Source organism: Aquarana catesbeiana, linkage group LG04 (assembly GCF_042186555.1).
Source record: "Aquarana catesbeiana isolate 2022-GZ linkage group LG04, ASM4218655v1, whole genome shotgun sequence".
Lineage (NCBI taxonomy): Eukaryota > Metazoa > Chordata > Amphibia > Anura > Ranidae > Aquarana > Aquarana catesbeiana.
The window spans coordinates 221,286,777-221,314,699 of NC_133327.1; the positions used below are offsets into that span (position 1 = coordinate 221,286,777).

The 27,923-nt window shown below is 40.5% G+C and overlaps 2 protein-coding genes across 21 annotated transcripts in view; both read right to left on the reverse strand.

Moving 5' to 3' along the window:
- The window catches only part of EIF5A2 (eukaryotic translation initiation factor 5A2), a 568,757-nt gene extending 548,889 nt beyond the window's left edge, over positions 1 to 19,868 (reverse strand). Inside the window, exon 1 of the mRNA XM_073626225.1 lies at positions 19,851 to 19,868. The gene's annotated coding sequence lies outside the window, so the exon portion shown is untranslated. The remainder of the gene's footprint in view (positions 1 to 19,850) is intronic.
- TNIK (TRAF2 and NCK interacting kinase) overlaps positions 1 to 27,923 on the reverse strand; it is a 451,082-nt gene that overhangs the window by 101,613 nt on the left and 321,546 nt on the right. For all 20 annotated transcript variants that reach the window (XM_073626212.1, XM_073626214.1, XM_073626204.1 and 17 more), the window contains 2 exons: positions 4,355 to 4,591; positions 3,445 to 3,548 (listed from right to left, as the gene is read on the reverse strand). In XM_073626212.1, the coding sequence (XP_073482313.1) occupies positions 3,445 to 3,548; positions 4,355 to 4,591 (341 nt within the window). The remainder of the gene's footprint in view (positions 1 to 3,444; positions 3,549 to 4,354; positions 4,592 to 27,923) is intronic.

A 27,923-nucleotide genomic window follows, 5' to 3' on the forward strand; every position in this document is an offset into this window, starting at 1 on the left:
TATTCTAAATACAGGAGAACACATCCAAAATGTCACATTGGCAAATAACGGTTATAAGAAAGCACACTGAACAAATGTAGACATGGATCAAATGCATCTACAGTGAATACATTCAGAAATTTGGCAAGAAACAGATAGCATAATGCCAGTTAACACATAACCAAACTGTAAATAATACAATAGCACAACCTCTAGAGAAAAAGGGTCATTGTTATGCTCACCCATGTTCTAAGCATAATAAACCGGAGGGCCTGTGCCTGAAAAAGCCCATCAACTAAGTCCCGTTTGCACTCATTAAATGGCCATAATGGCAATACACAAAGAAGGGAACTATGGTGCAGAATCCACGATCAAGAAAAAGAGAATCTGTAGTATTCTGTATATCTACCCAGGGTTCCCAAATTTTATAAAATGTCCCTGGGTGCCTCCTGCCTCATATGTCAGCTTGTACAGAGGCAGGGTTTAGTTCATTAATGTTTTCCACAAGCCTATATGCAGAAGTTCAGAGAAAATCTAGTGAAGGGGTATTACTTTCCTAGCATAATATAACATGAGCCTCAAGAACTGTTTGGACGTGGCAGAGATGTCTAGGTACTCAAACACACCCATTAAATACTATTTAGGGTTGAATAAATTTGGGAAATCAAAGGGGTCAGCTATAAAGGCTATAATACTCGACCAAAAAGGTCTAACAGTACCGCACCATATGCAGAAAGTCACTATTCTCTTTAACAACTTTATGACAGAGGCGAGTCCCTCTTATGCATATAAAATAAACGGCGCGGGGTATAATATAGTCTATGTAAATAGCGCAGTTGAACAAGCTTATCCCTGGCAGAGATCACTGTGAAAGGGCATGAATTGAACAGTTCCTGCAGGTTTTCGTCAGTCATGTCAGGAAGGTCTACTAACCAGCGTGTTTAAAGTTCTAGATAAATAAGGGTTTACTCATTAAAAGAAGAGACTATGTAGAAATAAGACCCGAATAAGTCGAGCATAGTAGAGTCTTTTCAAGCTTAGAATTTGAAAGTCGCACCTCTCAGAGCCAGAACTGTGTCTCTGCAGCATGTCTCAATTGTAAATATCTAAAGTGCCAGTGAGCAGGGACCCCCAGTTCCTGGCGCAGGGTCAGAAAGGTTTTAAACGTATCATGGTGATATAGTTGATGTAGATAAGGCCACAACAGATCATCCTGTAATGTGTAAAATTGGATAATCTAGGGTTGTACAAAAGGAGCTGGTTAGGAGAGAGTAAATGAGAGCTGTTACATTGCCTACAATAGTAGGGAGAATATGTCTGTATATAGGATTAATAAGGATCTCATAAGAGGAAACCACAGGGCCTCTGTTGTCATGGCAGCGGTATTAAGTTGTGGGAATAGCCACCAGTGAATATATACCAACTGGGCAACATAATAGTACATTCTAAGGTTCGGTAGTGCCATCCTGTAAAGTAGGAAGCTAACGCCTCTAAAGAAAGTCTAGCTGTCTTGAGATACCATAGGAAGGTGGATAAAATTGAATCAACATCCCTGAATACCTTTATGGGAACATATACTGAGGAGTTAGATACGATAAATAAAAATTTTGAAAGGAAAATCATCTTAAAGCGGAGTTCTACCCAAAAGTAGAAGCTCCGCTGATCTGCCCCCCCCCAGCTCTGGTGCCACATTTGACACCTTTCAGGGGAGGAGGAGGGAATGGGTACCTGTATTTGACAGGTACCCGTCCCCACTTCTGGGAGACTGCACCACCCCTCTGAAGCTCGGCCCCCCTCCTCCTTCCTCCGCTGCTGGGCCAGTTAGAAAGCGCAGCGAGCTTCGCGCATGCGCATTAGGGAACCGGCTGTGAGGCGACAGGCTTCACTGCTAGTTTCTCTTACCACGAATCATGGCGGCAGCGCCTGAGAGCCGATCCGAAAATCAGCTGGGGTGCTGACATTGCGGGCTCCCTGGACAGGTAAGTGTCCTTATATTAAAAGTCAGCAGCTATAGTATTTTTTTTCCCCAGGCTGAAACACAGCTTTAAAAAGATTGATGCGTTCCAGCAGTGTAAGAGGGAGTTTAACCCAATGAGCCGTTTTAGTACAAAAGGAGGAAATACTGGGAAATAAATTGTTGTTATAAAATTTAGACACTGGCAGTTGGATCTCAATTACCAAATATCTAAATGTATCCGTGGCCTGCAGTGGGCAATCCAGTGGTAGAATAAAAGAGAGATCAGGATCTATAAGGGAACACATTTGATTTGGTCCAATTAACTTTAGAGCCTGAATGTTGGCCAAAGTCTTGAATGAGTCCCAATACTGCAGGTACAGAATGAGGCGGGTTCGAAAGGTATATGAACATGTCATCCGTGTATAGCGAAACTCCAACTGGCAAATCTGGATGCTCCTAAAGGAAGCAGATAACTAAAGAGTCTTGGCCAACAGCTCAATGGCTAGTGCAAATAACAGAGGTGAAAGTGGGCACCACTGTCTAGTGCCCCTGTGTATAGTAAATGGGAAAGAGAGCAGAACATCTCCAGCTCAACATGAAGTGGTTGAAAAAGAAAAAAAAAGTACACACACTATATTACTAAAAGTATTGGGACGCCTGTCTTTACAAGCACATGAACTTTAATAGCATCCCAGTCCATAAGGTTTAATATTGAGTTGGCCCACCCTTTACAGCTATAACAGCTTTAACTCTTCTGGGAAGGCTGTCCACAAGGTTTAGGAGTGTGTCTATGGGAATGTTTGACCATTCTTTTAGAAGCGCATTTGTGAGGACAGGCACTGATGTTGGACAAGAAGGCCTGGCTCCCAGTCTCTGCTCTAATTCATCCCAAAAGGTGTTCTATTGGGTTAAGGTCAGGGCTCTGTGCAGGCCAGTCAGGTTTTCCACCCCAAACTCGCTCATCCATGCCTTTATGGATCTTGATTTGTGCACTGGTCCAAATAAGTTGGTGGAGGTGGGAATTATGGTGTGGGGTTGTTTTTCAGGGGTTGGGCTTGGCCCCTTTGTTCCAGGGAAGGGAACTCTTAAGTCATCCGCCTACCAAGACATTCTGGACAATTTCATGCTTCCAACTTTGTGGAAACAGTTTGGGGATGGCCCCTTCCTGTTCCAACATGACTGTGCACCAGTGCACAAAGAAAGGTCCATAAAGACGTGAATGAGCGAGTCTGGGGTGGAGGAACTTGACTGGCCTGCACAGAGTCCAGACCTCAAACCGACAGAACACCTTTGGGATGAATTAGAGCCAGGCCTTCTCGTCCAACATCAGTGCCTGACCTTACAAATGCGCTTCTGGAAGAATGGTGAAATATTCCCATACACACACTCCTAAACCTTGTGGACAGCCTTGCCAGAAGAGATGAAGCTGTTATAGGTGCAAAGGGTGGGCCAACTCAATATTGAACCGTATGGACTAAGACTGGGAGTCTTTATTAGCAGTATTTTACCTTGCTCTTATGGGCTGTGTGCTTAGTCGATTTCCCAGATTGCCATTGGCAGGGCAATTTTTACGTGGCAGTGCAGGGGAAATGGAAGTGGTCCTTTGAGGCACCTGCAATTGACATATAAAGGGATAATGTTATTACCTTGTTGAGAATTAAAAGATTTCTTAGTAACAGAGATGGAAAAAAATGCCATTGTAGCAAGAGAGATTAATAGAATATCCCGCATAGTAACAAAGATTTGCTCTTAAAACCATCTGAAAACAAAATACACGCCTACACCTTGGAGTAAGAAGAACACCGACTTTACCAGACAGGAGTCCTAATCAGCTCAGAAATACAAATATAACAGCAGCATTCTGAAGAAGTGCTAAGAAAGATGTAACACTGTTTTTGAAAACACAGACCACTAAAAATTCACCAGGTCTACGGGAAGGGCCTTCACCTAACTTGGTCTCAGAATATAATTGGGTCGTTGCCTCACAATCATTGATGTCTGCCTAATTTGCAGCTGTCTATATACAATAGGCTTTGTTTTTCTACACACAGACATATTTATACCGTGGCAGCCTATACATTAGTAAAACCAGTGGGTTTAAAAAATAAAAAAATTAATTAAAAAAAACACTCCTGCTGAGCTATTGTGCCTCCCCGTCATCAGAGCCACTAGCTGCTGCTGTTGTGAGAGCCAATGAGGAGAGAGAGACCTGGGCCCTGCTCTCATGCACATCACTGGATCAACATGGGGCTCAGGTATTGGGGGGGGGGGGGGGCTGCACCCAGAAGGTATTTTACCTTAATGCATAGAATATTTTAAGGTAAAACCCTTGAGCCTTTAGAACCTCTTTAAACAATGGTAATAATATTACAGGGGACAATACAAATGCAAATGAAAGTTGCAAACTGGATTATAGACCTTTGGTGGAAGATCTTCCTCTTGACGTAACCAAGAACTTCGGTCAAATTTTTCAATGCGAGGAGGGAGGGGAGGATTCTCAGAGGTTGGATCAGAATTTTGTCTTGGCATCTCAGGTCGATGAGATATGATCCCTTCCTGGAATGCAGACATTCCTTTTGCAGACTGTTCGTGTAATGACTGGGATGCCGATAAAGAAGGTCCAGGGGTTTTCACGGACACCAAGAGTGGAAGTTGCTACAGAGAAAAGGGAATTTAATTAAAAAAAAATACACGTTTTTTTCTGTACAAAGCAAATAAATATTACTAAAAATATTTACAGGCTTTTTTTTTATTCTCATTAGGTCAATTGCACCTGAAAGTAAAATTTAAATGAGTGAGCATTGGCAGATATACAGTAAGCACTGGCACTAGGAATGGGTGAACACTAGCTTCAGCTAGGAACTTATTGCTGTTCCTCTTCCCCCTAGCATTCATTATTGTCATGTAACTCTTTCAGCCTGAAGCAAGGCAAAATAATGTTCATAGTAGATGCCTATACCGAAGATCTCATCAAAAAAGTCCCTTATTATCTATCCTAATGAAAAATTATTTTATTAGGGAGTTTGCATTTAACATTTTAAGGTTAATGAAGAGCATATCAATATCCTGGTGAATTTAGTCATAATGCACCAGGACATACTGTAAATACATACTCTACCTCAATCCTGTTGTTTACTCTACACATGCAGGTGAGCAAGCACATTTACAGGCATACTCCAATCTACATACTAGAGTGCAAATGATTGTGCTATCACAGAAGCATGCATTTATGTGTGTACATTTATATCTACTTTCTTCACACCTTTAACAGTCATGACCACAGTGAAGTGACAGAAAGTGAAACAACAGGTTTGCAACATTGTGCCTAAAACTATTACTAGCCAACTGAAGAAACACACCAGTGTTTCTAATAGTGTATTTAGGGTCTCCATCCCACCACTGCAACAGTGTCAGGGAAATACCCTTTCCTTTTATATATACATGCACTGGATGTCTCCCCTTTTTCCTACACTTTAAGTACTACTTTAAAATATATATTACTCTTCTTCATAGAACTGAATTAAGGATGTCTACATTACAGTGTAGCCCTACGAGAGACATTTCTCCAGCCTATTCACATATGTTAAAGGAAACAGGCACAGTGAGAAATAAGGAGGTTGTCATTGCTTCCTTATGAAAATGGCAGTTGTCTGGTTGTAATTTTTTATAGGGTCATTAACCTGGAAAAAGTGGCCAGCTCAGATGTGCTGAATTCATTATGACAGCATACTTGTTCTGGATGAGTGACTCCAAAAATATTATAGCAACCAATGTCATTTGCCCCAGTCAAATATTTATTCCACTAAAGGCTATTTATTGGTAAATAACTGACACCAAAATCACATATAGTAATACTGTTGTCTCTTGTCTCTTGTATATATAACAAATTAACTGCAAGAAAATCCCGCTAGCATAAACATGTTCACAATTCCCATTTTTTTTACCTTGGCTAAACAGGCTACACAGAATCTGTTCACAAATTATTTTTGTAGAGTATAGTTTTAAATCCAAGAATAATATATTGCTTACTTATCAGCCGGTAAATAAAGTGTCAAGAATTCTATGAAATATACTATATAATATGTATATGGCCAGAAATGTTTGTCAAAACCTGACCATCACTCCTATCAGTGAAGGCTCGTCCATAGGGACTCCTGGCGCAGCGTCCCACCAGGACAAAATAAATAAATAAAAATAAACAACATACCACACACTTTTTTCCCCTGAAAATCGGGGGCAAATCAGAGGGGCACGTTATACCTCACCGTGCCGTCATCTCCTCTCCACTCGGCTCCTCGGCTTTCACGTCACACACACACAGTCCTGCCTCCGTCACCGGTACTGGACCAGTGTTCTGCCTATCACAGGAGCTGGTCCAATGCTGATGGCAGAGGCAGGACTGTGTGTGACGTGAGAGCCGAGTGGAGAGGAGATGACGGCTCGGTGATTTCCTGATTCAGGCTGCTGGTGAGGCTGCAAATGACAGTAGTTTAAAAAAAGGCCTTAATCAGGCTGCATTGAGGACCTTATTTAGGCTGCGTTGAGGACAATAATCAGGCTGCATTGATGCATTGATCAGGCTGTATTGAGGACTTTATTTGGGCTGCATTGAGGACATTAATCAGGCTGCAGATGGACATTGATGGGCACTGACCCTTAATTTGCTTCAAAGTTGTTTATTTTAAAAATATGTTTTTATCCTGAAACTTCCCTGTTAAAATTAGGGTGCGTGTTAAACGCCGATAAACACGGTAATAATTTTTTCTGTTGATTTCCCTTCCCTGATTGTTTATCTCTCTCTCTGCTGCTGTTGCTAGGTAGATTTAAAAAAAAAATCTAGCTTTTTTTTAATCTGCTTAGCAACAGGCTGTCTGTCCAAGAAATCATTTAGAACTGTATATAGAGACATGGAGTAAAACAGCTTCTCCAAGCTTACTTCCATTGTGTTAATAGGAGCTAATTCAGGCGGGCTGAACTACCGACCTGGCCCGCCTATTGAGCTTCATAATTTGCTCCCTTCACCAGGATAGTGGAGCTTTTAGAAGTGGAAGTGAAGAAAGTGTGAGTTTGGCAGGAGATTGCTGTACAGCAGCCAGTGAGGGAGTGAAGGGAGAGAGGAGAGACACACCACCATTCAGCAGCACATTTCTCTGCCAGCACAGCCTGGACTCCACCTACTTACCAGCTTTAGGCTGCACTGCAGGTAAGACACATTCCATCTGACAGCACCTGTATTTGCATATGGCTCAGACTGGGCATAATGACGGATTTCTATGGAGACGGTGGCCCGACTGGCCAGTGTTTACCAGTAACCAGCCCTGAGCAGTGAAAGCTCAGGGCTGTTTGCAGAGGATGGGGGGTAGATGCTGTGTTCCAGGGACAGTGATCATGGAGATACTGGTCAGTAGTGGGGGGGGGATGGCCAGGTGTCAGATGTACTGTGTGGGGGGCTCTGTCATGATTGTGTGATCTGAGCCGATGTCCTGCAAGCGGCATTCAGTCTGGTATCTGTACACAGCGGGGGCTCCAAGTCCCGCCTTTACCGCTCTAATGGATCAGGGAAGGCTGGGAACCGACAGGGAACACCACGTCCTGCTGTGTCTCCTCCAGCCCCAAGCTGTGAAGAAATGCCCACTCCAGGCTGAAGCCCTAACATGAAAATCATTAGGGGGGCACACACTAACCAATGGGGGCACAGAGAGATCCCTGCCAGGGGACACACACTACCCAATGGGGGCACAGAGATCTTTCATTCTTTTCTTTCTTTCTCTCCCCTTAGGGTGTCTCAGTATATCCAATAATAGGGCCCCTAACCCCCTATTATGGGATATATACTGAGAGACACCTTAATATTGGATATACTGAGAGTGAGAGACCTCCTATTATGGGATATATACAGAGACCCCCCTATTTTATCATAGAGGTTCTCTCAGTAACTCAGTATATATACAATATGGGGGAAAGGGGAAGCAGGGACATGCAGTCATGGGAGGCTGGTGAGGCAGAACCTCACCTGCCATGAACATTAAAAAAAAAAAAAAAAAAAAAAAAAAAAAACGAGCTTCGAGGGTCGTAGTTTGGTGACCTGAGGTCAAAGAGACCCCAAATGGGGGTAGGTAGCATAAGTCCTACCCCACCACTGGTAAAAATTTGGGGCTCCTATGACCTATGGTTCCGGAGATACGGGGCTCCTTACGTAGCCTGCCAGAAGCTGTATACAGAGCGGCCAGTTTAAATACAAGCTGGCACACTCTGTTTGCAGCAGAGGATGAGCTCACAGTGACTCTTCTTGTCAGAGGCACTGAGCTCAAAGGACAGCTTGGAGTCTTGGACCAATAGTAAGGTACCATTAGCCCCAGCTGTCCAATAAAAATGCTGCAGTGGAGGCACGCCGCTCACTGCGGTGTCATACAAGGGTCATGTGTCTAAAAGACAACTGCTCCCTTCCAGCCCAGCCCTCTTAACTACAAGGAAATACATGAGTCTATTGGTATACGAATTACCCACAATCCCATGTTTTTCTCACACAGTTAAGAGGGAAATGAGAATCTACTGCTGTTGAAAAGTTACTGTTATAATAAAGCTAGATCATATATTATTATGCTCTATGTTATAACATAATGATTTATTATTTATCTATTTACTGTGAAATTACTGGTTTGAAGTTAATTTGTTTGAGTACAGATTTTTAAAATGTAGTAAATTACCTTAAGAACAATATATAATAATTATTTGTATATTACTTATGGTAATTAACCCCTTGCCACCCAGGCCAATTCTGACACTTCTCTCCTACATGTAATAATCATCTCTTTTTGCTAGAAAATTATTCAGAACACCCAAACATTATATATATTGTTTTAGCAGAAACCCTACGGAATAAAATCGTGGTCATTGCAACTTTTTAGGTTACACAGTATTTGTGCAGCAATTTTTCAAACGTGTTTTTTTGGGGAAAAAACTTTCATGAATATGAAAAAAAAAAAACAAAACAAAACACTAAACCTAACCCGATTTTTTTGTATAATATGAAAGATGATGTTACACCAAGTAGATAGATACCCAACATGTCACGCTTTAAAATTTCGCACACTCGTGGAATGGCGCCAAACTTCATTACTTAAAAAATCTCCATAGGCAGAGCTTTAATTTTTTTTTTTTTACAGATTACATGTTTAGAGTTACAGAGGAGGTCTAGTGCTAGAATTATTGCTCTCACTCAAACTATCGTGGCATATATAACTTGTGTGTATCTGGCTCTGATACTAGCCAGAGCCTCACTGGCCACTGACCTCACCGCACGTCCCTGGGGGGGTCTCTCTCAGTCAGTATATCCCATAATAGGGGGTCTCTCAGTATATCCCTGGCACCCCACCATCTTAAAATTTCACCAGCCGCTACTGACTCCTATATGATGTTGTTGAACATCCATTCCAAAACCATGGACATTAACATTATATTGCACCCTCACCTTTTGTGTTGCTATAAAAGCCTTCACTTTCCTAAGAACGATTTCCACAGTTATGCAGGTTATACAATTGTCTAAAATATCTTTGTACACTGTAGTATTCACTGGCCATGCCTGAGTTTAATTTGGAGGGGTATCCACATTTTTGGTTATATAGGATGGTGACGGTCAGGTATGCACAAAACTTTCATCATATAATATAGCTCAGAGGAAGTTTGCATTTTTTAGGAAATGTAATTCACAGGGTCCCTGTTAGGACAATGTAATGATTTAACAACTTTTCTACCATAGCCAATTCTTTTTCAGTTTTTAGTGTTTAGAGGGGAGATCAACAAATGTATGTTATCTTTCTAATCTCCCTCTGTTCCACCCACAGACACCTGCCATGCCAGTCCTGGACCTGCAGTTGGCACAGCTAAGCCTGAAATACATTGTGGGAGCAGTCTGGCAGGGGACGTTACCTTCGACGAGTTGTGAAAGTGATCAGGCCCACTGAACCACCTACACCTGTTGGCTTAACAAATTAAATAAATTGCCGTTTTATTAGCCCCATTTATAAAATGTGCTGGTAGACAAGTACCATAGTTAAATGCATGGTAAACACTCCTGCCTGCAACCTGCAGCTTGGGTTTTTCACCATTATAAGATGTGCATTGATCATGTAGTTTTATGGTGTCAATTGTTGCCCTGTATGCACAGCCTATAGTAGAGGAAAGCTTCACATTCTGTTTCCGCAGTTTTTGTTTGTGTTGAAACATGAGCCATTCTGAACAGAATAATGTATGGCCTCTGTCTGTAGTGTGAGACCTGATGCTTCCTGTGAAAACTATATATCCCACAATCTGTGGGTCTTTCAGTCTAGTGCTCATTCAGGTGACAACTACACAGTAATTAGATCTGACCCAGACACAAGCAGGGAGATCATTTACAGACACACAGAAAGCTCATCCATGCAGCTAGGAGATATTGAGGGAAATGTATCACAAATTGAGCAACCAAAATCTGGAGCAGTTGTGCATGGCAACTAATCAGCTTTTAACTTTAATTTTTAAAGCTTAACTGAACATAATAAAGTCAGAAACTGACTGGATGCGATGAACAGCTGCTTCAGATTCTATTTGCTCCAGTTTTTATAAATCCACACCCCCCATGTGTTTCATTACATTAGCAGTCCCACATTTGTGATGCAACACAGAGGGGATGGAGAGCATGTACTGAATGTTGTGCAACCCAGAGAAGGAAGTTGTCCTGTCCCCCTGGCAGACAGGTACAGGCTAGCTGCAGCAGGACATGGACATCGACAGAATTGATCATCCGTGACACTTCAAACTACAGCCACGACATGTGAGCCCATCACTACAAGGCAAGGCAAAACAACACAGGGAATAATTAATTTTACAGTGGCTATCAGGATCAGGCTTAAAAAAAATAGTCAGTTTAGAGTAAAAACATATTTATTTCAACTCTAACTGCTAAGCATTAGAAAGCTTACAGTTAACTATACACTAAAATAGCAGACAAGTGACCCGAAGAATAATGTCAGTATGGGATTATCATTTTTCAGTTAGAAACTACACTTTCATTTGCGACAGTGAGAGTAGAGCTGCATGATTAATCATTAAAAAAAAAATTGTGCTCTCGATTCAAACACCCACAGGATCTTAATCCAGCATTTCCACGATTTATGTAACAAATGCAGAGCAGTTCTCTGCTCACAGCTGTAAATTAAAAAAAAAAAAAAAAAAAAGAGGCTGGCAATGTTCATCAACAACCGCTGAAGGAGAGATAAAAAGAAACACTGTATCCTTATGTTCTTTTAGAGATCAAAGGGATGAACTTCTGTCTGCAAATTAGGTCAGTTTAACCACCTAAAGAGGTTGTAAAGTCAGAAGGTTTTTTTATCTTACCCACTTAAAGCAGACCTTCAGTCATTTTTTTAACTTTCCATCTATTAAATCACTCGATTACGTAACCGGGTGGCCCCACCCCCCTCTGACGCTACGTGAAAGCCATAGGGATGTCCCTGTGCGTCAGAGGGGGTGGGGTTACCTGGCGACATCGCGACATCGTGTGGCCCCGTCCTCAGTTATAAAAGAACTGTCACCTGAGAGGCTGGTCATTACGGTGGGTGCCTCCCATTTTTTTTTTTCGGTCCGTCGGACAGAGAGAAGATGATGAATGGACTTTGTGGGACTATTTTTAAATAAAGGACTTGTTTCAAGCCGTGTCTTGTGTTTTTTTACCATTTTCACAAATTTTTTGTGAAATGGTAGGGGTACATTTGTACCCAGTTACCATTTCACACAGTAATATCGTAAAAAATACTGCGCTATCCCATAAGTGGAAATGATCCCCACATGTGTGTGATGAAAAGACAAATATCTCAAACCGAAAATTGAAATGTAAAATGCTGCTGCAACCTTAGATGTGAAACAACCTCCACCTTACTAGCTATACAATTTAAAGGCTGCGCTGCTAGTGCAAATACATGATCATATTAACTGAAAATACCATAATTATGAATGAACACAAGTGAATTGTTTCATAACAAAAAAAAAAAAAAAAATGCACATAAATCGCATGCAAAAAAAAAAGAATCGCATGCAAAAAAAATGAGTGGAACATTCAGTAAACAAAAACGATTAAGTAGAGTCCATTTAGTCATAGATTGAAATGAACTGTAGGTCTTGTGGGTATAGAAAATGGTTGGATAGAGGGAGAAAGACACCCTTCCTTCAAGTGATATAAAGATTATCTCCGTAGGGAGCGTGATGTTAAAATAGAGAGAAGATCCTCCACCTCAAGTAAGGTAAGCCCCTTACCAGATCCAAAGATCTCCTGTCACAGAGATCATGCACACATGTGGCTGTGTCCCCCAGCCACTGGGTCTCTGTCAGTGCGCAGATCGGAAGCCACCTCTCCAGGAAATCAATCCAAACGTGATTTATCCGCTCACAGACCATGGATAAATAGGAAAGAAATGCTCCATAGCGTAATACAGTTAAAATCCACTTTAATTTATAAAAGAAAAGCATCTTACAATTTGTGCAGTAAAGATCGCTTATAAAAACATGTAGCGCCGGCCGGCTTCAGCTGCTGCCCGTTTCTTCCGGGTTCAGCGTGGTATGGTGGTGACGTCAGCACGCCGCTCCTCCACGACCATACCACGCTGAACCCGGAAGAAACGGGCAGCAGCTGAAGCCGGCCGGCGCTACATGTTTTTATAAGCGATCTTTACTGCACAAATTGTAAGTGCTTTTCTTTTATAAATTAAAGTGGATTTTAACTGTATTACGCTATGGAGCATTTCTTTCCTATTTATCCATGGTCTGTGAGCGGATAAATCACGTTTGGATTGATTTCCTGGAGAGGTGGCTTCCGATCTGCGCACTGACAGAGACCCAGTGGCTGGGGGACACAGCCACATGTGTGCATGATCTCTGTGACAGGAGATCTTTGGATCTGGTAAGGGGCTTACCTTACTTGAGGTGGAGGATCTTCTCTCTATTTTAACATCACGCTCCCTACGGAGATAATCTTTATATCACTTGAAGGAAGGGTGTCTTTCTCCCTCTATCCAACCATTTTCTACACCCACAAGACCTACAGTTCATTTCAATCTATGACTAAATGGACTCTACTTAATCGTTTTTGTTTACTGAATGTTCCACTCATTTTTTTTGCATGCGATTCTTTTTTTTTTGCATGCGATTTATGTGCATTTTTTTTTTTTTTTTTGTTATGAAACAATTCACTTGTGTTCATTCATAATTATGGTATTTTCAGTTAATATGATCATGTATTTGCACTAGCAGCGCAGCCTTTAAATTGTATAACCATTTCACACAGGGGGGCGGGATCTGGGGGTCCTCTTGTTAAAGGAGGCTTCCAGACTCCGATAAGCCCCCCACCCACAGACCCCCACAACCACCGGGCAAGGGTTGTGGGGATGAGGTCCTTGTCCCCATCAACATTGGGACAAGGTGCTTTGGGGGGGGCGCTACCCCAAAGCACCCTCCCCATGTTGAGAGCATGTGGCCTGTACGGTTCAGAAGGGGGGGAACTCTCTCATCCCCCCTCTTTTCCTGCAGCCTGCCAGGTTGCGTGCTCGGAAATTTTTTTTCTTTAAAAAATTTTGGCGTGGGGTTACCCTTAAAATCCATACCAGACCTGAAGGTCCCGAAAAAACAGCCGTTTTTAAAAATTTGTTTTGCATTGATACATGTCCCCTTGGGCAGGACCCAGGTCCCCAAACACTTTTTATGACAATAACTTGCATATAAGCCTTTAAAATTTGCACTTTTGATTTTTCATGTTCTTGTCCCATAGACTTTAATGGTGTTCGCATGTTCGAACAAATTTTTTGCCTGTTCGCATGTTCTGCTGCAAACCGAACCGGGGGGGGGGTTCGGCTCTTCCCTAATTATAGCAAACAGTAAAAACTTTTTTTTTCAAAACTGTCAGCCTTTTTTTGGTTATAGCACAAAAAATAAAAAACGCATAGGTGATCAAATACCACCAAAAGAAAGCTCTTTTTGTGGGACAAAAAAAGGACATAAATTTTGTTTGGGTACAACGTTGCATGACCGCGCAATTGTCAGTTAAAGCGACGCAGTGCCATATTGCAAAAAATGGCCTGGTCATTAAGGGGGTAAACCCTTCTGGTCCTTAGGTGTTTAATGCGTTCTATGCATTACAATAAAAAGCATTCTGTGTGCATCAGCCCCCCTAATACTTACCTGAGCCCCATCTCTATCCAGTGATGTCTACGAGTGTCTCGGACATCTGGGACTCCCCTCCTGATTGGCTGAGACACAGCAGAGATGCCATTAGCTCCCGCTACTGTCAAAGTCAGTCAGCCAATCAGGGGAGACGGCAGGGCTGAACTGCAGCTCCGTGTCTGAATGGACACACGGAGCTGCAGCTCAGCTCAGGTGCCCACCCTAGTAAGCTGCTTGCTGTTAGGGGACTCAACAGGAGGGAGGGGCCAGGAGCATAGAAGAGGGACCCAAGAAGAGGAAGATCTGGGCTGCTCTGTGCAAAACCACTGCAACAGAACAGGTAAGTGTGCCATGTTTGTTATTTTTCTAGAAAAAAAAATGGACCATTTGGCTAGCCACAAGACCAGAGCACTTTTTTGCGATTCGGCACTGCGTCTCTTTAACTGACAATTGCGCGGTCGTGCGACGTGGCTCCCAAAAAACATGGCATTTTTATAAAATTTTTTTTTTTACTAGTAATGGCGGCGATCAGTGATTTTTATCGTGACTGCGACATATGGCGGACAGATCGGACACTTTTCACACTATTTTGGGACCATTTACATTTATACAGCGATCAGTGTGATTAAAAATGCATTGATTAATGTATAAATGTGACTGGCAGTGAAGGGGTTAAGTGTGTCCTAGGGAGTGAGTGATTCTAACTGTGGTGGGGCTGGGCTATGTGTTACATGACACTGATCACCGCTCCCGATTACAGGGAGCTGTGATCAGTGTCGATGTCACTAGGCAGAACAGGGAAATGCTTGTTTACATCAGCATTTCCCCGGTCTTCCTCTCCGTGAGACGATCACGGGTATCCCCATGGACATCGATTCCGCACGACCTGCGATCACACTCACGGAGCTCGCAGCAGGCGCACGCGCCCGCAAACTGCTTCTTAAAGGGCAACGTACAGGTACGTTAATATGCCTGTACGTGCCCTTCTGCCAACGTATATCGGCGTTTTTTGCTAGAAAATTACTTAGAACCCCAAACATTATATATATCATCCAAATGCTCTCTAGCAAACCTCAGACGGGCCTGGACATGAACTGGCTTAAGCAGGGGGACACGTCTGGCACTGCAGGATCTGAGTCCCTGGTGGCGTAGTGTATTACTGATGGTAGCCTTTGTTACGTTGGTCCCAGCTCTCTGCCAGTCATTCACTAGGTCCCCCCGTGTGGTTCTGGGATCAAAGTTCCTGTGATCATTTTGACCCCACGGGGTGAGATCTTGCATGGAGCCCCAGATCGTGGGAGATTATCATTGGTCTTTTTTGTCTTCCATTTTCTAATTATTGCTCCCACAGTTGATTTCTTCACACCAAGCTGCTTGCCCATTGCAGATTCAGTCTTCCCAGCCTGGTGCAGGTCTACAATTTTGTTTCTGGTGTCCTTCGACAGCTCTTTGGTCTTCACCATAGTGGAGTTTGGAGTGTGACTGTTTGAGGTTGTGGACAGGTGTCTTTTATACTGATAACAAGTTCAAACAGTTGCCATTAATACAGGTAATGAGTGGAGGACAGAGGAGCCTCTTAAAGAAGAAGATACAGGTCTGTGAAAGCCAGAAATCTTGCTTGTTTGTAGGTGACCAATTTTCACCATAATTTGCAAATAAATTCTTTTAAAAAATCAGACAATGTGATTGTCTGGATTTGTTTCCACATTTTGTCTCTCATAATTGAGGTATACCTATGATGACAATTACAGGCCTCTCTCATCTTTTTAAGTGGGAGAACTTGCACAATTGGTGGCTGACTAAATACTTTTTTGCCCCACTGTATATATATATTTTTTAAATTTTTTGGAAAAAAATACACTTCAATGAATTAAAAAAGAACTAAACAGTAAAGTCAGCCCAATTTTTTTGTATAATATAAAAGATGATGTTACGCAGGGAATCATATTTTATCCATGCAAAAAAAAAGTGATTCTCATTTTTATCCAGAATCGTGCAGCTTTAAGTGAGAGTAATCTATGCCAAAATACTTTGCATGCATGAAAGGTTGGCCTGAATTTTCCCTTACAAAGATCAAAAGATATAGGTGTAATTGTTAAGCTGAAGCTGGGGTGTATCACCCTCCCCAGGTTTGTCTGTTTCATTTTGTGCGGGGACCCTCTTTATGTCTTACTTAGGTTTACCAGATACAACCTTCCTGCTTGGTTTGGCCCTTTCTTATCTACAGTTAAATCTTTCAGTGTGTGCTCCCACGATTGCCCCGGTATGGTGATGCACCCCGGATGCTTGTTAACCATTATACGATTTGGTTTTAGTGAGTCTGACCCTGTTGATGGACACTTTTGCCACCATCATTTGCTTTTTTAATATTTTTCGTATTTCTGTGTTGTATGTTGCTAACATCTGCTTTTGTATACATTTATTTAGAACTACTATTGTGACTCCTTAATCCTCCTGAAGAAGTGGCATTGCATGAAAAATGTTGAGGAATCAAAAGATGCTCCCCATAGCACTTTAATATGGCACTACTAGTGCATGTTTCTGTACATAATGTGGTCTTTTCATACCATATCTAGGAGAGTCTATCTATTGTTAAGGGGGGGGGGGGGGGCTAACAATTGATATATGGATTTTAGATGTCTGTTTTTTTATAATCTGTGAAATATATTTTTGATGTGTTTTAATTTTGTGCTTAGTGACACCTTGGGGTATCAATAAAGTTTGATTGTTATCTAAGGGTTTTATTTATACATGCATTTTGGGACGTGGTATTGCCTCTCTCGGTTTGTGTTATGTGGGCCTCTATTTATCCAAACTATAAAGATGCTTATGGTCTACTTTAAAGAATGGATAAAGCCGAGACCTGACCTTGAGAGTGCTTAAGGCCAAGCACTGGAAAAGACCGGTTTGTATGAATGCCAGAATGGGACCCACAGAGTAATTTCTGGGATTAAAATGCCTGTGTTCATACCAGGCCAATAAAAAAGGTTTTCTAGGTGTGATGGTAGATTTTTCTGGAAGCGGCTTGTCTTGCTTTTAGCAAGGTAGGATTCACAGACTCAGAAAACCTTCTATTCCTTTGGACCTGGACTTCAACAGTCAGTCAAAGCCAGAGACTGAGAAGCAGGATGAAATAGAGGGACTTGAGATAGAAGATCTGGCCTGTTAGGATGATGCCAGGGGTTGTCTGCTAATAGTTTGAGTATGTCTGTATCAGGATCTTCTGAGCCAGTCTGGTGCAATTATGATCACTATTTTTCTCTCATGATCTATTTTCTGGAGCAGGCGAGGCAGAAGTTGCACAGGAGTAAAGGTGTACAATTGCCTGAACTGAGATCAGTGGATTTTTAAGGCATCCAAGCCTAGAGCTAGAGAATCCCTGGTTATGTCAACAGAGACAGATTGTTGTTGAATCTGGAAACTAGGATGTCCACATTTGGAATTCCCCATTTTTGGCATACCACATTGAAGACATCTGGATGAAGGGCCCATTTCTCTTGATCCAGGTAGTCGAGACTTAGGTAATCCACTTTTCAGTTGTCCACTCCTGGGATGTGGACCACAGTGAATGCTGGATAGTGAATTTCTGTTCGTAAGAATATCTGGTTAGCTTCCATCAAGGCAGCCCGACTCCCGGTGCCCCCTTGATAGTTGATGTAGGCAACAGCCCTGGCACTAAATGAGCCCTGACTGGGTGTACCTTCCGAAGGGTGTGCCAGTGCTGCAGGGTCAACTGGACTGCTCTGAGTTCCAGGATGTTGATGGAATGCTTGGTTCCCCCAGTGGCCATGTTCTTTACACTGTTCGGTATTGGAACACACCTCTGCAGCTTGAGAGACTTGCATTGTGGTGATAACTTTCCAGGGGTAAAGAAGGACTTCCCCACTGTTAGGGCTGGGGTGGTGATTCACTAAAATAGGTAATTGCTTGCTAGCATGGGTAATTTAACAGAAGGAGCCTGCTTGTTCCAAGTCAAAAGATGTTGAGTTGGGAAAGTTCTTGAATGGAATTGGGCAAATGATACTGCCTTAAAGGAGACTATCATTAGGGCTATAACTCTCATGGAAAATCTCATTGTGGAATGTTTCTTGGATCTCAATTCTCGAGCATGGGCTCTTAGAGAAAGAACTTTCATTCCTATTCATTCCTAGGAAAAATAACTTTGCCTAGGATGTGTCTAGGACCAGACCCAAGTATTCCAGGTGAAGGGGAGGCTGGAGAGCAGATTTGTTGAGATTGATCAGTACAAGAGATGGTTCAGAGCATTCTGTAAAGCTAACTGTCCTTGTGCAGTTTTTGGTCGATTTGAAAGAAGAAAGTGGTGAGGGGTAGATTTTTTAACTCTATTTTGTACTTCTGTGAAACCACCTTTTGAACTCACAGGTCTGGGACATCTGTGACCCAGAGAGAGGCACGTTATAACAGATGTCTTAGGAGTGAGGGTGCCTCTTCATTGTAAATAGGGCTTTGGAGAAGGTTTGGTGGACATTGTTGGCCAAGATTTGTATGGAAAAAAAGAAGGAGATTAAATTTGTTTTTTGAAGTTGAAGCCTGGTTAGAGCGTACAGGTGCTCTGTGTTTAAAGGAGCTAGGGGCTCCTGAGAAGAGGTTTTTGGGATATTCAACTGTGGTAGTAAAACCTTCTGTTTTGTGACCTCTTTGATAAACTGGTCAAGTGCCTCACCATACAGCCATCTTCCTTAGAAAGGAATAAAAGCCATAAGATTCTACATATGTGAATAGATATTAGTGCCATTTGGGAAATTTGTCCCATAACATGTTCTAGGGCATCCACAAAAAAAAGAGCAGGATGCAATTGCTGTAATTGCTCTGTTAAGGCACGGTCCTGAAATACAGTGTCAGGATGGATGTTCATTGCCCTAGTCTTGTTAGAGGCAGTTTGACATTTGAAATAGCAGCGAGAGCAGGTTGCAGGGCTGGACCCACAAAAGCAAAGAGACTTTAGGAGCATCTCATATTTTCTATCTGCAGAATCCTTGAAAGAATGAGCATATTCAACAGGTACAGAGACATGTTTAAAAACAAAAAATCGAACTATACTTGGTGTCTGTCACAAATCCAGATTGCTGCGACCACTATATCTGAATACAAGATAGCTGAAACAGTTTTATGAAAAAATGGTGTGATGTCCAATCAAAAAATAATAATAAACATGTTGTTTCTTGGGAAAGTGCATAGTGCTATGAAACATATAGTGCTAGTCTCTAAACAAAGTTTTAATACACTAACACATCAAAGGAAATGGATAACAATAAATAATGTTGTATTATCTCTTTAAATAAAGTGCAGTATGTGCTATGAAACAAAATCCACCAAAGTGTCTCGTGCAGGGAACAATTCAATAAAGTGCATAAAGTCCAGACTTCATATGGTAATTGTCCATGCATTTCAGATATAAATCCAAATAGTTCATATAGTGTATATAAGTCCATCCGATGCTCCACCACCAATACTAAATGGAATAACACCACTTGGGAGTGTAAGACCACCACCATAAAAGGGGAGGTGCTGCTTACCAGAAAGCTAACATCCATGTTTTAAGAGGTTAGACAAGCTTGAATGATCAGAATCTCCCAGGCTCCAATTCAGCATCGAGAGGAACACCACCAGATGATGCCCCAGACAACGTTCACCTTAGCCACAGTTCCAAGAGGCGTGCCAGTGTTACTTAAATGGAAAAAAAATGCATACCATGGCCCAATATCTTCCAACAACTCCATCCAAAACTTTCTGTGGATCAGGATCAAAGAGTCTGTCTACATAGTGACAGCTGTTTGCTATGACCTCAGACAGCACACTCATCTGGAGCAGCGCCATCGGAAAACATGTCTTTATTGGGATGTTTTCCAGTTTTCCCAGGAATACTGTTCTTTTATTTCTTAATAAAAACTTACAGTTTGGTTGAAAACAGACACAAGTCCACCCAGTTGTCTCGCCGTTTTGGGCTGGCCCTCGTACAAAATTCTCTTTTTCACAGGCCTATTGCAGTTGTGATGCAGAGACCACACCCACCCTTCCAGTACCCTTGCCTACCCTCTCACCCCCCCCCCCCAATCTTTTTTTATCTGTCCCGATTATATTTTATTCTTTATTTCCTGTGTACCTTTGTACTTGGATTCTTGTTTTAGATTTTTCTTTCAATGATTTTTATTGTTTTCAATAAACAATAAAAGATTGACCAGTATTTATACTGGTGGACAAGATGTGAGAACTAGAACTGCTGTTGTACGAGGAGGATTTAGATTTTGTAGGAATTACAGAGACTTGGTTTGACAGCTCTCATGATTGGCTGGCAAACTTTCAAGGGTATTCCCTATATCGCAGGGATAGGGAGGGTAAAAAAGGGGGAGGGGTATGCCTGCATATAAAAAATGATGTACAAGTGAATGTGAGAGATGACTGGTGGGAATGTGAGAGGTAGAATCCTTATGGGTGGAGATACAAAGGGAGGAAACCAAGGGGAAAGTAATACTGGGAGTATGCTATAGGCCCCCTAACCAGAGGGAGGAGGCGGAGGCAGGCCTCCTATCACAATTTGGATTAGCGGCAAGAATGGTAGGTGTCATTATAATGGGGGATTTTAATTATCCAGACATAGACTGGGTGGAAGGAACTGCGCATTCATCTAAGGCTCGCTAGTTCCTAAATGTCTTGCAGGACAATTTCATGGGTCAGATGGTAAATGAACTAGAAACAAAGCGTTATTAGACCTACTGATTACCAAGAATATAGACCTGATCACGGATGTGGAAATATGGGGCAATTTAGGAAACAGCGATCACAGGTCAATCAGTTTTAGTATAAATCACACAAATAAGAAACATAAGGAGAATGCAAAGACACTGAATTTCAAAAGAGCCAACTTCCCTAAACTACGATCCTTCTAGAAGATAATAATTGGGATAAAATCTTAGGAACAAAGAACACGGAGGGAAAATGGATATGCTTTAAGAGCATATTAAATAAGGGCATTAGCCAGTGCATCCCAATGGGAAATAAAGTTAAAAGAGCTAATAAAAGTCCTGGGTGACTTAACTGCAATGTAAAAATGCATATAAAAGCAAGAGGAAGGCCTTCAAAAAAGACATGGCTGAGGGATCATCAGCATTCCAACTTTACAAAGAATGCACCAAGAAATGTAAGGGTGCAATCAGGGTGGCTAAGATAAAACATAAAAGGCACATAGCGGAGGAGAGTAAAAAAAATCCCAAGAAATTTTTAAAGTACATAAATAGTAAGAAAGGGGGGTCAGATCATATCGGTCCCATAAAGAATGATGAAGGGAATCTGGTTACTAAGGATGGAGAGAAGACGAAGGTATTCATGAGGGAATTGGGGGGGAGGTTCAGTAACCAAAACTGCAATGTTTATACTCATGATATGTCACAGGAAGCACCCTCATGGCTAACAGAGGACAGAATTAGAATTAGACTTGAAAAACTTAACATTAATGAGTCAACGGGACCAGATGGTTTGCACCCGAGGGTCCTTAAAGAACTTAGTCACGTAATTGCCAGACCATTGTTCCTATTTTTTTTCGAACAGTCTACTGACTGGAATGGTACCAGCTGATTGCAGAAAAGCCAACGTAGAACCAAAATTTAAAAGAGGTCCAAGTTACATCCCTGGGAATTATAGACCAGTTAACCTAACATCAACTGTATGCAAGCTCTTGGAGGGGTTGATAAGGGACTATATACAAGATTTTAGTAAATTACAACAGTATCATTAGCAGTAATCAGCATGGATTCATGAAGAATCATTCTTGCCAAACCAATCTATTAACCTTCTATGAGGAGTTGAGCTGCCATCTAGATAAAGGAAGGCCCGTAGAAGTGGTGTAGCTGGATTTTGCAAAAGCATTTGATACAGTTCCCCATAAACGTTTACTGTACAAAGTAAGGTCCATTGGCATGGACCATAGGATGAGCACATGGATTGAAAACTGGCTACAGGGGGGGAGCGCATGCGCGGAGGCTAGCGGGACTGACATGTCTGGCTAGAGCTCCGCTCCGTGAGGGGGAGAAAGCCGAGATAACGAACTAACCCGGCGGCACAAAAACGAATAAAACATTATTCATCTGTTCCTGGAAGGTGAGAGGAGCATTTTGACACTAAAATGGTGTTGGGGGGTGCCAGAAACAAAACTAAACAGACCCCTAACAACGGCACACAAGCACAGAACACCACAAAAAAAGCGCCAGTCTCCTCAGCTACATTTACCTCACAGAAAAGAAATAAGCCTAAGATGTTACAGCATATCTCCCCTGGGAACTCAGACTCAGAAAGTGAATTAACTTTACCACACACATCATTTCAAGAACCTGTAGTTCCCTCAAATATATTAAAACAATTTGAAAAAATGCTTCATAAAGCGTTAAGGCAAACTTCAGAACAAATCACTAATAACCTGACTAAGGAAATTAGAGAATTGGGACAACGCACAGCCTCTCTGGAACTTAAAGTAGAGGATATTGAAAGCACAACCCAAGATTGTGTGTCTGAATTGGAAATATTGAAGGAAGAAAATATCACTTTGCAAAATAGGTTGGAAGATTATGAAAATCGAACCAGAAGGTCCAATATACGTTTAAGAGGAATTCCTGAAACTGTAATAGACTTGCAAGCAACTGTTACAGCACTGTGCCAAGAACTATTACCAGGCATACCACAGGAAAGGCTGGAAATGGATAGAGTGCATAGGGCTCTTAAGTCCAAGAAAGTGGATGGCCCCCCGAGAGACATTATAGCAAAATTTCATTTCTATAAAACAAAGGAACAGCTTTTAAACGCAGCCAGAGAAATGAACAATCTTGTATTTCAAGGTTATAACTATCAACTCTTTGCTGATATCTCTCAATTAACAATCTCAAAAAGGAGGTCCATGAAACCCCAATTGATAATATTACAACAGCACAATATAAAATATCAATGGGGCTTCCCATTTTCTTTACGCTTCACCCACCAAGGTAATAGAATTTCCTGCAGAACAGCTGAAGAATTGCAACAAACCCTCCAAGATCTCAATCTAGTAGAAGGGAACCTCACCACTACTGTATCAAGAAGAAGATCAGCTTCAACCTCTTCCCTCCAAAACGCACATCAATCTGAGGCAAAAAATGGTACTCAGCATCTGAATAAAAGAGGTCGATTTGCATCATTACCCCAAAGTCAAGAAGATTCCATGGACTGATGAATTTTTTCTTTAATATTCAATTTAATACATGTTACTAATACTGAATCCTTTGGGGATAAGAATAATATTTAGATATTGCTCTAATTGGTCCTCTTTTTTGTTTTTCTTTGCTTAATTACCCCTTATTGCTCCCTGATTTACGGGTTATAATATGGGATGTAATTAAATACATATACTACATATTATACATTTATGTAATTTTACTAATTATTCCTAAGCTTCAAAGGAAAATTTATTAATTTATGTGATCCCCCCTTTTTTTTTTTTGTTCAGTATAAAATAATATTGAATTTTATATTATGAACATTTATTTTTTTATAATCCTTTACTGGACTTTTTATTGTATTTTTTTAATTCATATTATATTATTTATTTATTTTTTTTCTCAAAAAAAAGGGGATCTATTATTATCAACAGCTAATAGGCTCAGATTTATTTACAGGTTAATGTTATGTAGCTAAAACGTAGTGAGTTACTCTATAACAATGTATCCCTTTTTTTTTTTTTTTTTTTTTTTTAACTTTGAAACATATTAGCATAATATGTGGGTAAATTGTATCCACTGTTATTAGTTCATTCTGGCTATTTCATTATAGAAGTTAGTTTTATTTATATAAACCTAAACTCAATTTATTCTACTTATACAGATATTTTTTTTTTTTAAATTTCTCATTCCATAATCACTTTCTTTATTTTGCCACATTAGACTGTAACATATGTATGACACCATAATACATATTTAGGGCTATTATCACCACATTTTTGTGCTGTACAATATTTATTTTTCATGCGGCTCCCCAGTGCACGGAAGCTTCATGCGCCTCCACCTGCTTTCCTCAGATCCCCACAGCGTTATGTGGAGATTCGACGAAGGCTCCTCGTCCCCTGATGGTGAACTCTACTCCCCATCACGGGTATTTTTTGAATACAGATATTTCTTTACTGTATTATTATGCTATATACTTCATTATTTTTCCTTTTTCGTTACTATGATTGACTGTACTAAATTTTCTTTTCTTTTCTCCTTTCTTGTGTCCGCGAAGGTGAGTCTAAAAAATAATTGTGATAAATATATTCTAAAGAAAATAGCAAGACTGTGGATTACTTTGACATGGCTCCTTTAAACATATTATCACTCAATGTACAGGGTTTTAATGTACCTCAGAAACGTACAAAAGCATTTAGGTCATTTCAAACTAAGAAGGCACACATTGTCTGCCTGCAAGAAACGCATTTTACGCAGACTAATACTCCCAAATTTTTTAGTAACTCCTACCCTCAAGTGTATACAGCATCAGCTAATGTTAAAAAACGTGGCACTCTTATAGCTTTCCATCGCTCCACACCATTTATATTACAATCTGAAATTAAAGATCCAGAAGGAAGATACCTATTACTAACAGGATTTGTGATGGATACAGCTATAACAGTGGTCTCTTATTATGCCCCTAATCGTCATCCATTACCATTCTTATCGCATCTCTTTCAAGTTATAAATACTCACAAAATTGGTTCAATCTTTGTGTGTGGTGACTCTAACCAGGTACTCCTACCATTTTTAGACAAAACACCTTATACCTCACCAAGATACAAATCCAAATGGTCTCTTTCTCAGCTTCTTTCCGGGCACAATTTGGTTGATGCCTGGAGAGAAGCGAATCCAACCAAAAGAAACTATACATATTTTTCAAACCCTCATCAAACATTTAGCCGTATAGATCACACATTCGTAACAATAGGTATGGTACCAGAAATAATTACGTCAATCATTATTCCTATTCCTTGGTCTGATCACAACGCAGTATATACCTCCGTTGCCTCTATTATACCTAAAGCGCACGACCCTACCTGGTACCTCCCTGACATAATAATCAAACATCCATCCCACCGTTTAATCATTGAGCAAGCATTAAAAGACTATTTGAAAAATAACACCAGTACTGACATCTCTTCACTCACATTGTGGGAAGCGCACAAGCCGGTCCTTAGAGGCATAATACAACAACAAACGGGTATTCTAAAACGTGAAAGTAGAACCCTAGCAAAACAATTAGAGACGGCATTTAATTCAGCATTTCAGTCATTCCAATCTAATCCTAATTCATCTGCAAAAACTCGTTTAGACAAGGCACGTATGGAAGATGACCTTTTTCTCACCAAATCAGCAGATAAAGCAATACATAGAACTAAACATAACTTCTATGTAAAATCTAACAAACATGGTACATTATTGGCCAAGGCATTAAAATCCATTAATAAATCTTTTAAACCTATTAAACTTAAATTGGCCAATAATGTATATACCAGTAATCCCCAAAAAATAGTACAAAAATTTAAATCTCATTTAAAAGATCTATACACTGAAACAAATATATTTGATACTAAAGAAGCAGATTCCTTTTTCTCACAAATAAATATTCCACAAATGACTGAAGAACAAAAATCACACCTAGAAAATCACATTACAGTAAATGATGTAGCAGAAGCTATTAAAGATTTAAAATTAAATAAGAGACCGGGTCCAGACGGTTATTCAACTTTGTATTATCGAACATATAGTGATATCATTTCTCCTATGCTCGCAGAAGCATTTAATGACATACTAAAAAACAGATCATTCAGACAAGAATCATTAATGGCCATTGTCTGCATGATCCCAAAATCACAATCAGATGATTCGCTCAGCACAAATTATCGCCCAATATCCATGATAAACACAGATATCAAGATATTGGCGAAGATTTTGGCTGCCCGATTAAAATTGATCATTGGTACTCTTGTTCATTCGGATCAAGTCGGCTTTATGCCTTCAAGACAGGCAGGTGACAATGTACGTAGAGCAGTACTGTTAGCACACATTGCTAAAACACGGAATATCCCTGCTTGTTTTCTCTCTCTTGATATCAAAAAAGCTTTTGATTCCATATCCTGGCAATACTTACATTATACATTACAGAAATGGGGATTTGGTCCAAATTTCACAAATTGGATCTTTGCACTATATAATAAACCAAAAGCGTATGTTAAGTATGCTGGATATAAGTCGGATTCTTTTAACATAGAAAGAGGCACTAGACAAGGATGTCCACTCTCCCCATTACTTTTTGCCCTTCTTATTGAGCCCCTTGCACAGAAAATTAGAAATGATCCTACCATAACTGGAATTGAAATAGGGGGATATCAACACAAGCTTTGTCTATTCGCAGACGACATCCTCCTATTTCTCTCATCACCACAAGTTACAGGCCCTAATCTCACTCCAATTCTTAATAATTTTGCTGCAATCTCAGGCCTATACATTAACCCTAAAAAATGCCTAGCACTAAATATATCTCTTTCAAATTTAGAATTATCATCTGCAAAAATTGGACTCCCTTTTCAATGGACTGACAAATCAATTCCATTTCTTGGGATACAATTTACATCCTCTTTATCAGAACTATTTACTGCCAATTACCCACAGATATTGAAAAATCTTTCCAATATGATGAATTCATGGTCTCACCTCCCAATCTCATGGCTCGGAAGAATAAATGCCATTAAAATGACATTATTGCCTAAACTTTTATATTTGTTTAGAGTATTACCAATTCCTATCCCAGCATACTACCTAAGAATTATACAAAGGAAAGTAATGTCATTTATATGGGGCTCTTCCAAACCAAGAATACAGCAAAATACTCTTTATCTTCCTAAAACAAATGGAGGTTTGGGTTGTCCTAATTTCGCGTGCTACTATAGAGCAGCCCATATAGCAAGCATAACTAAGTACCATGCACAACATGAAGTCCCACTTTGGGTATCTATTGAAGCGGCTGAATGTGACCCTATCTCAATTTCAAACTTACTTTGGATGTCCTCAAAGGACCGTAGAGGGTTACGTAACCCAATTACCAAGCACTACATCTCCCTATGGGATAGATTTAAAACTAAAAATAAATTGAAATCCTTACATAGCCCTCTACTCTCCTTCTACAAGAATCCTACATTTTATCCTGCATGGGTGTATCCTAAAACCTTCAAGGAATGGATATCTCGTGATGTATTATATATGTACAATTTTGTAGATTCTTCATCATTTATCCCTTTTCAGACTTTAAGTGAAAAGTATAATATACCTTCATCGGAGCTGTTTAGATACCTCCAGATTAAAAACTTTTTCACACCATTATTGAAGACTACAACCCCACTAACCCAACTAACTCCTTTTGAAACATTATGTAAGAACAACCCACATTCTAGAGGCATAATCTCCATTTTATATTCACATTTATTGGTTCAAACCAATAACAATGAATCACAATATACCCAGAAATGGGAAAAAGATTTAAATCGAAAATTAGATAATTCTGAATGGAATCAAATATGGAATACTACAAAAGCAGCATCCTCTAATATATTAGCGATTGAGACGAGTTATAAGGTGTTAATGAGATGGTACCTTGTACCAGCAAAGATAGCAAAATATGTACCAAATTATTCTGCACAATGTTTTAGGGACTGCTCTGAACCGGGAACGTTGTTTCATATTTGGTGGTCGTGTCCAAAAGCACAAACATTTTGGAAGGAAATTTTTGAAAT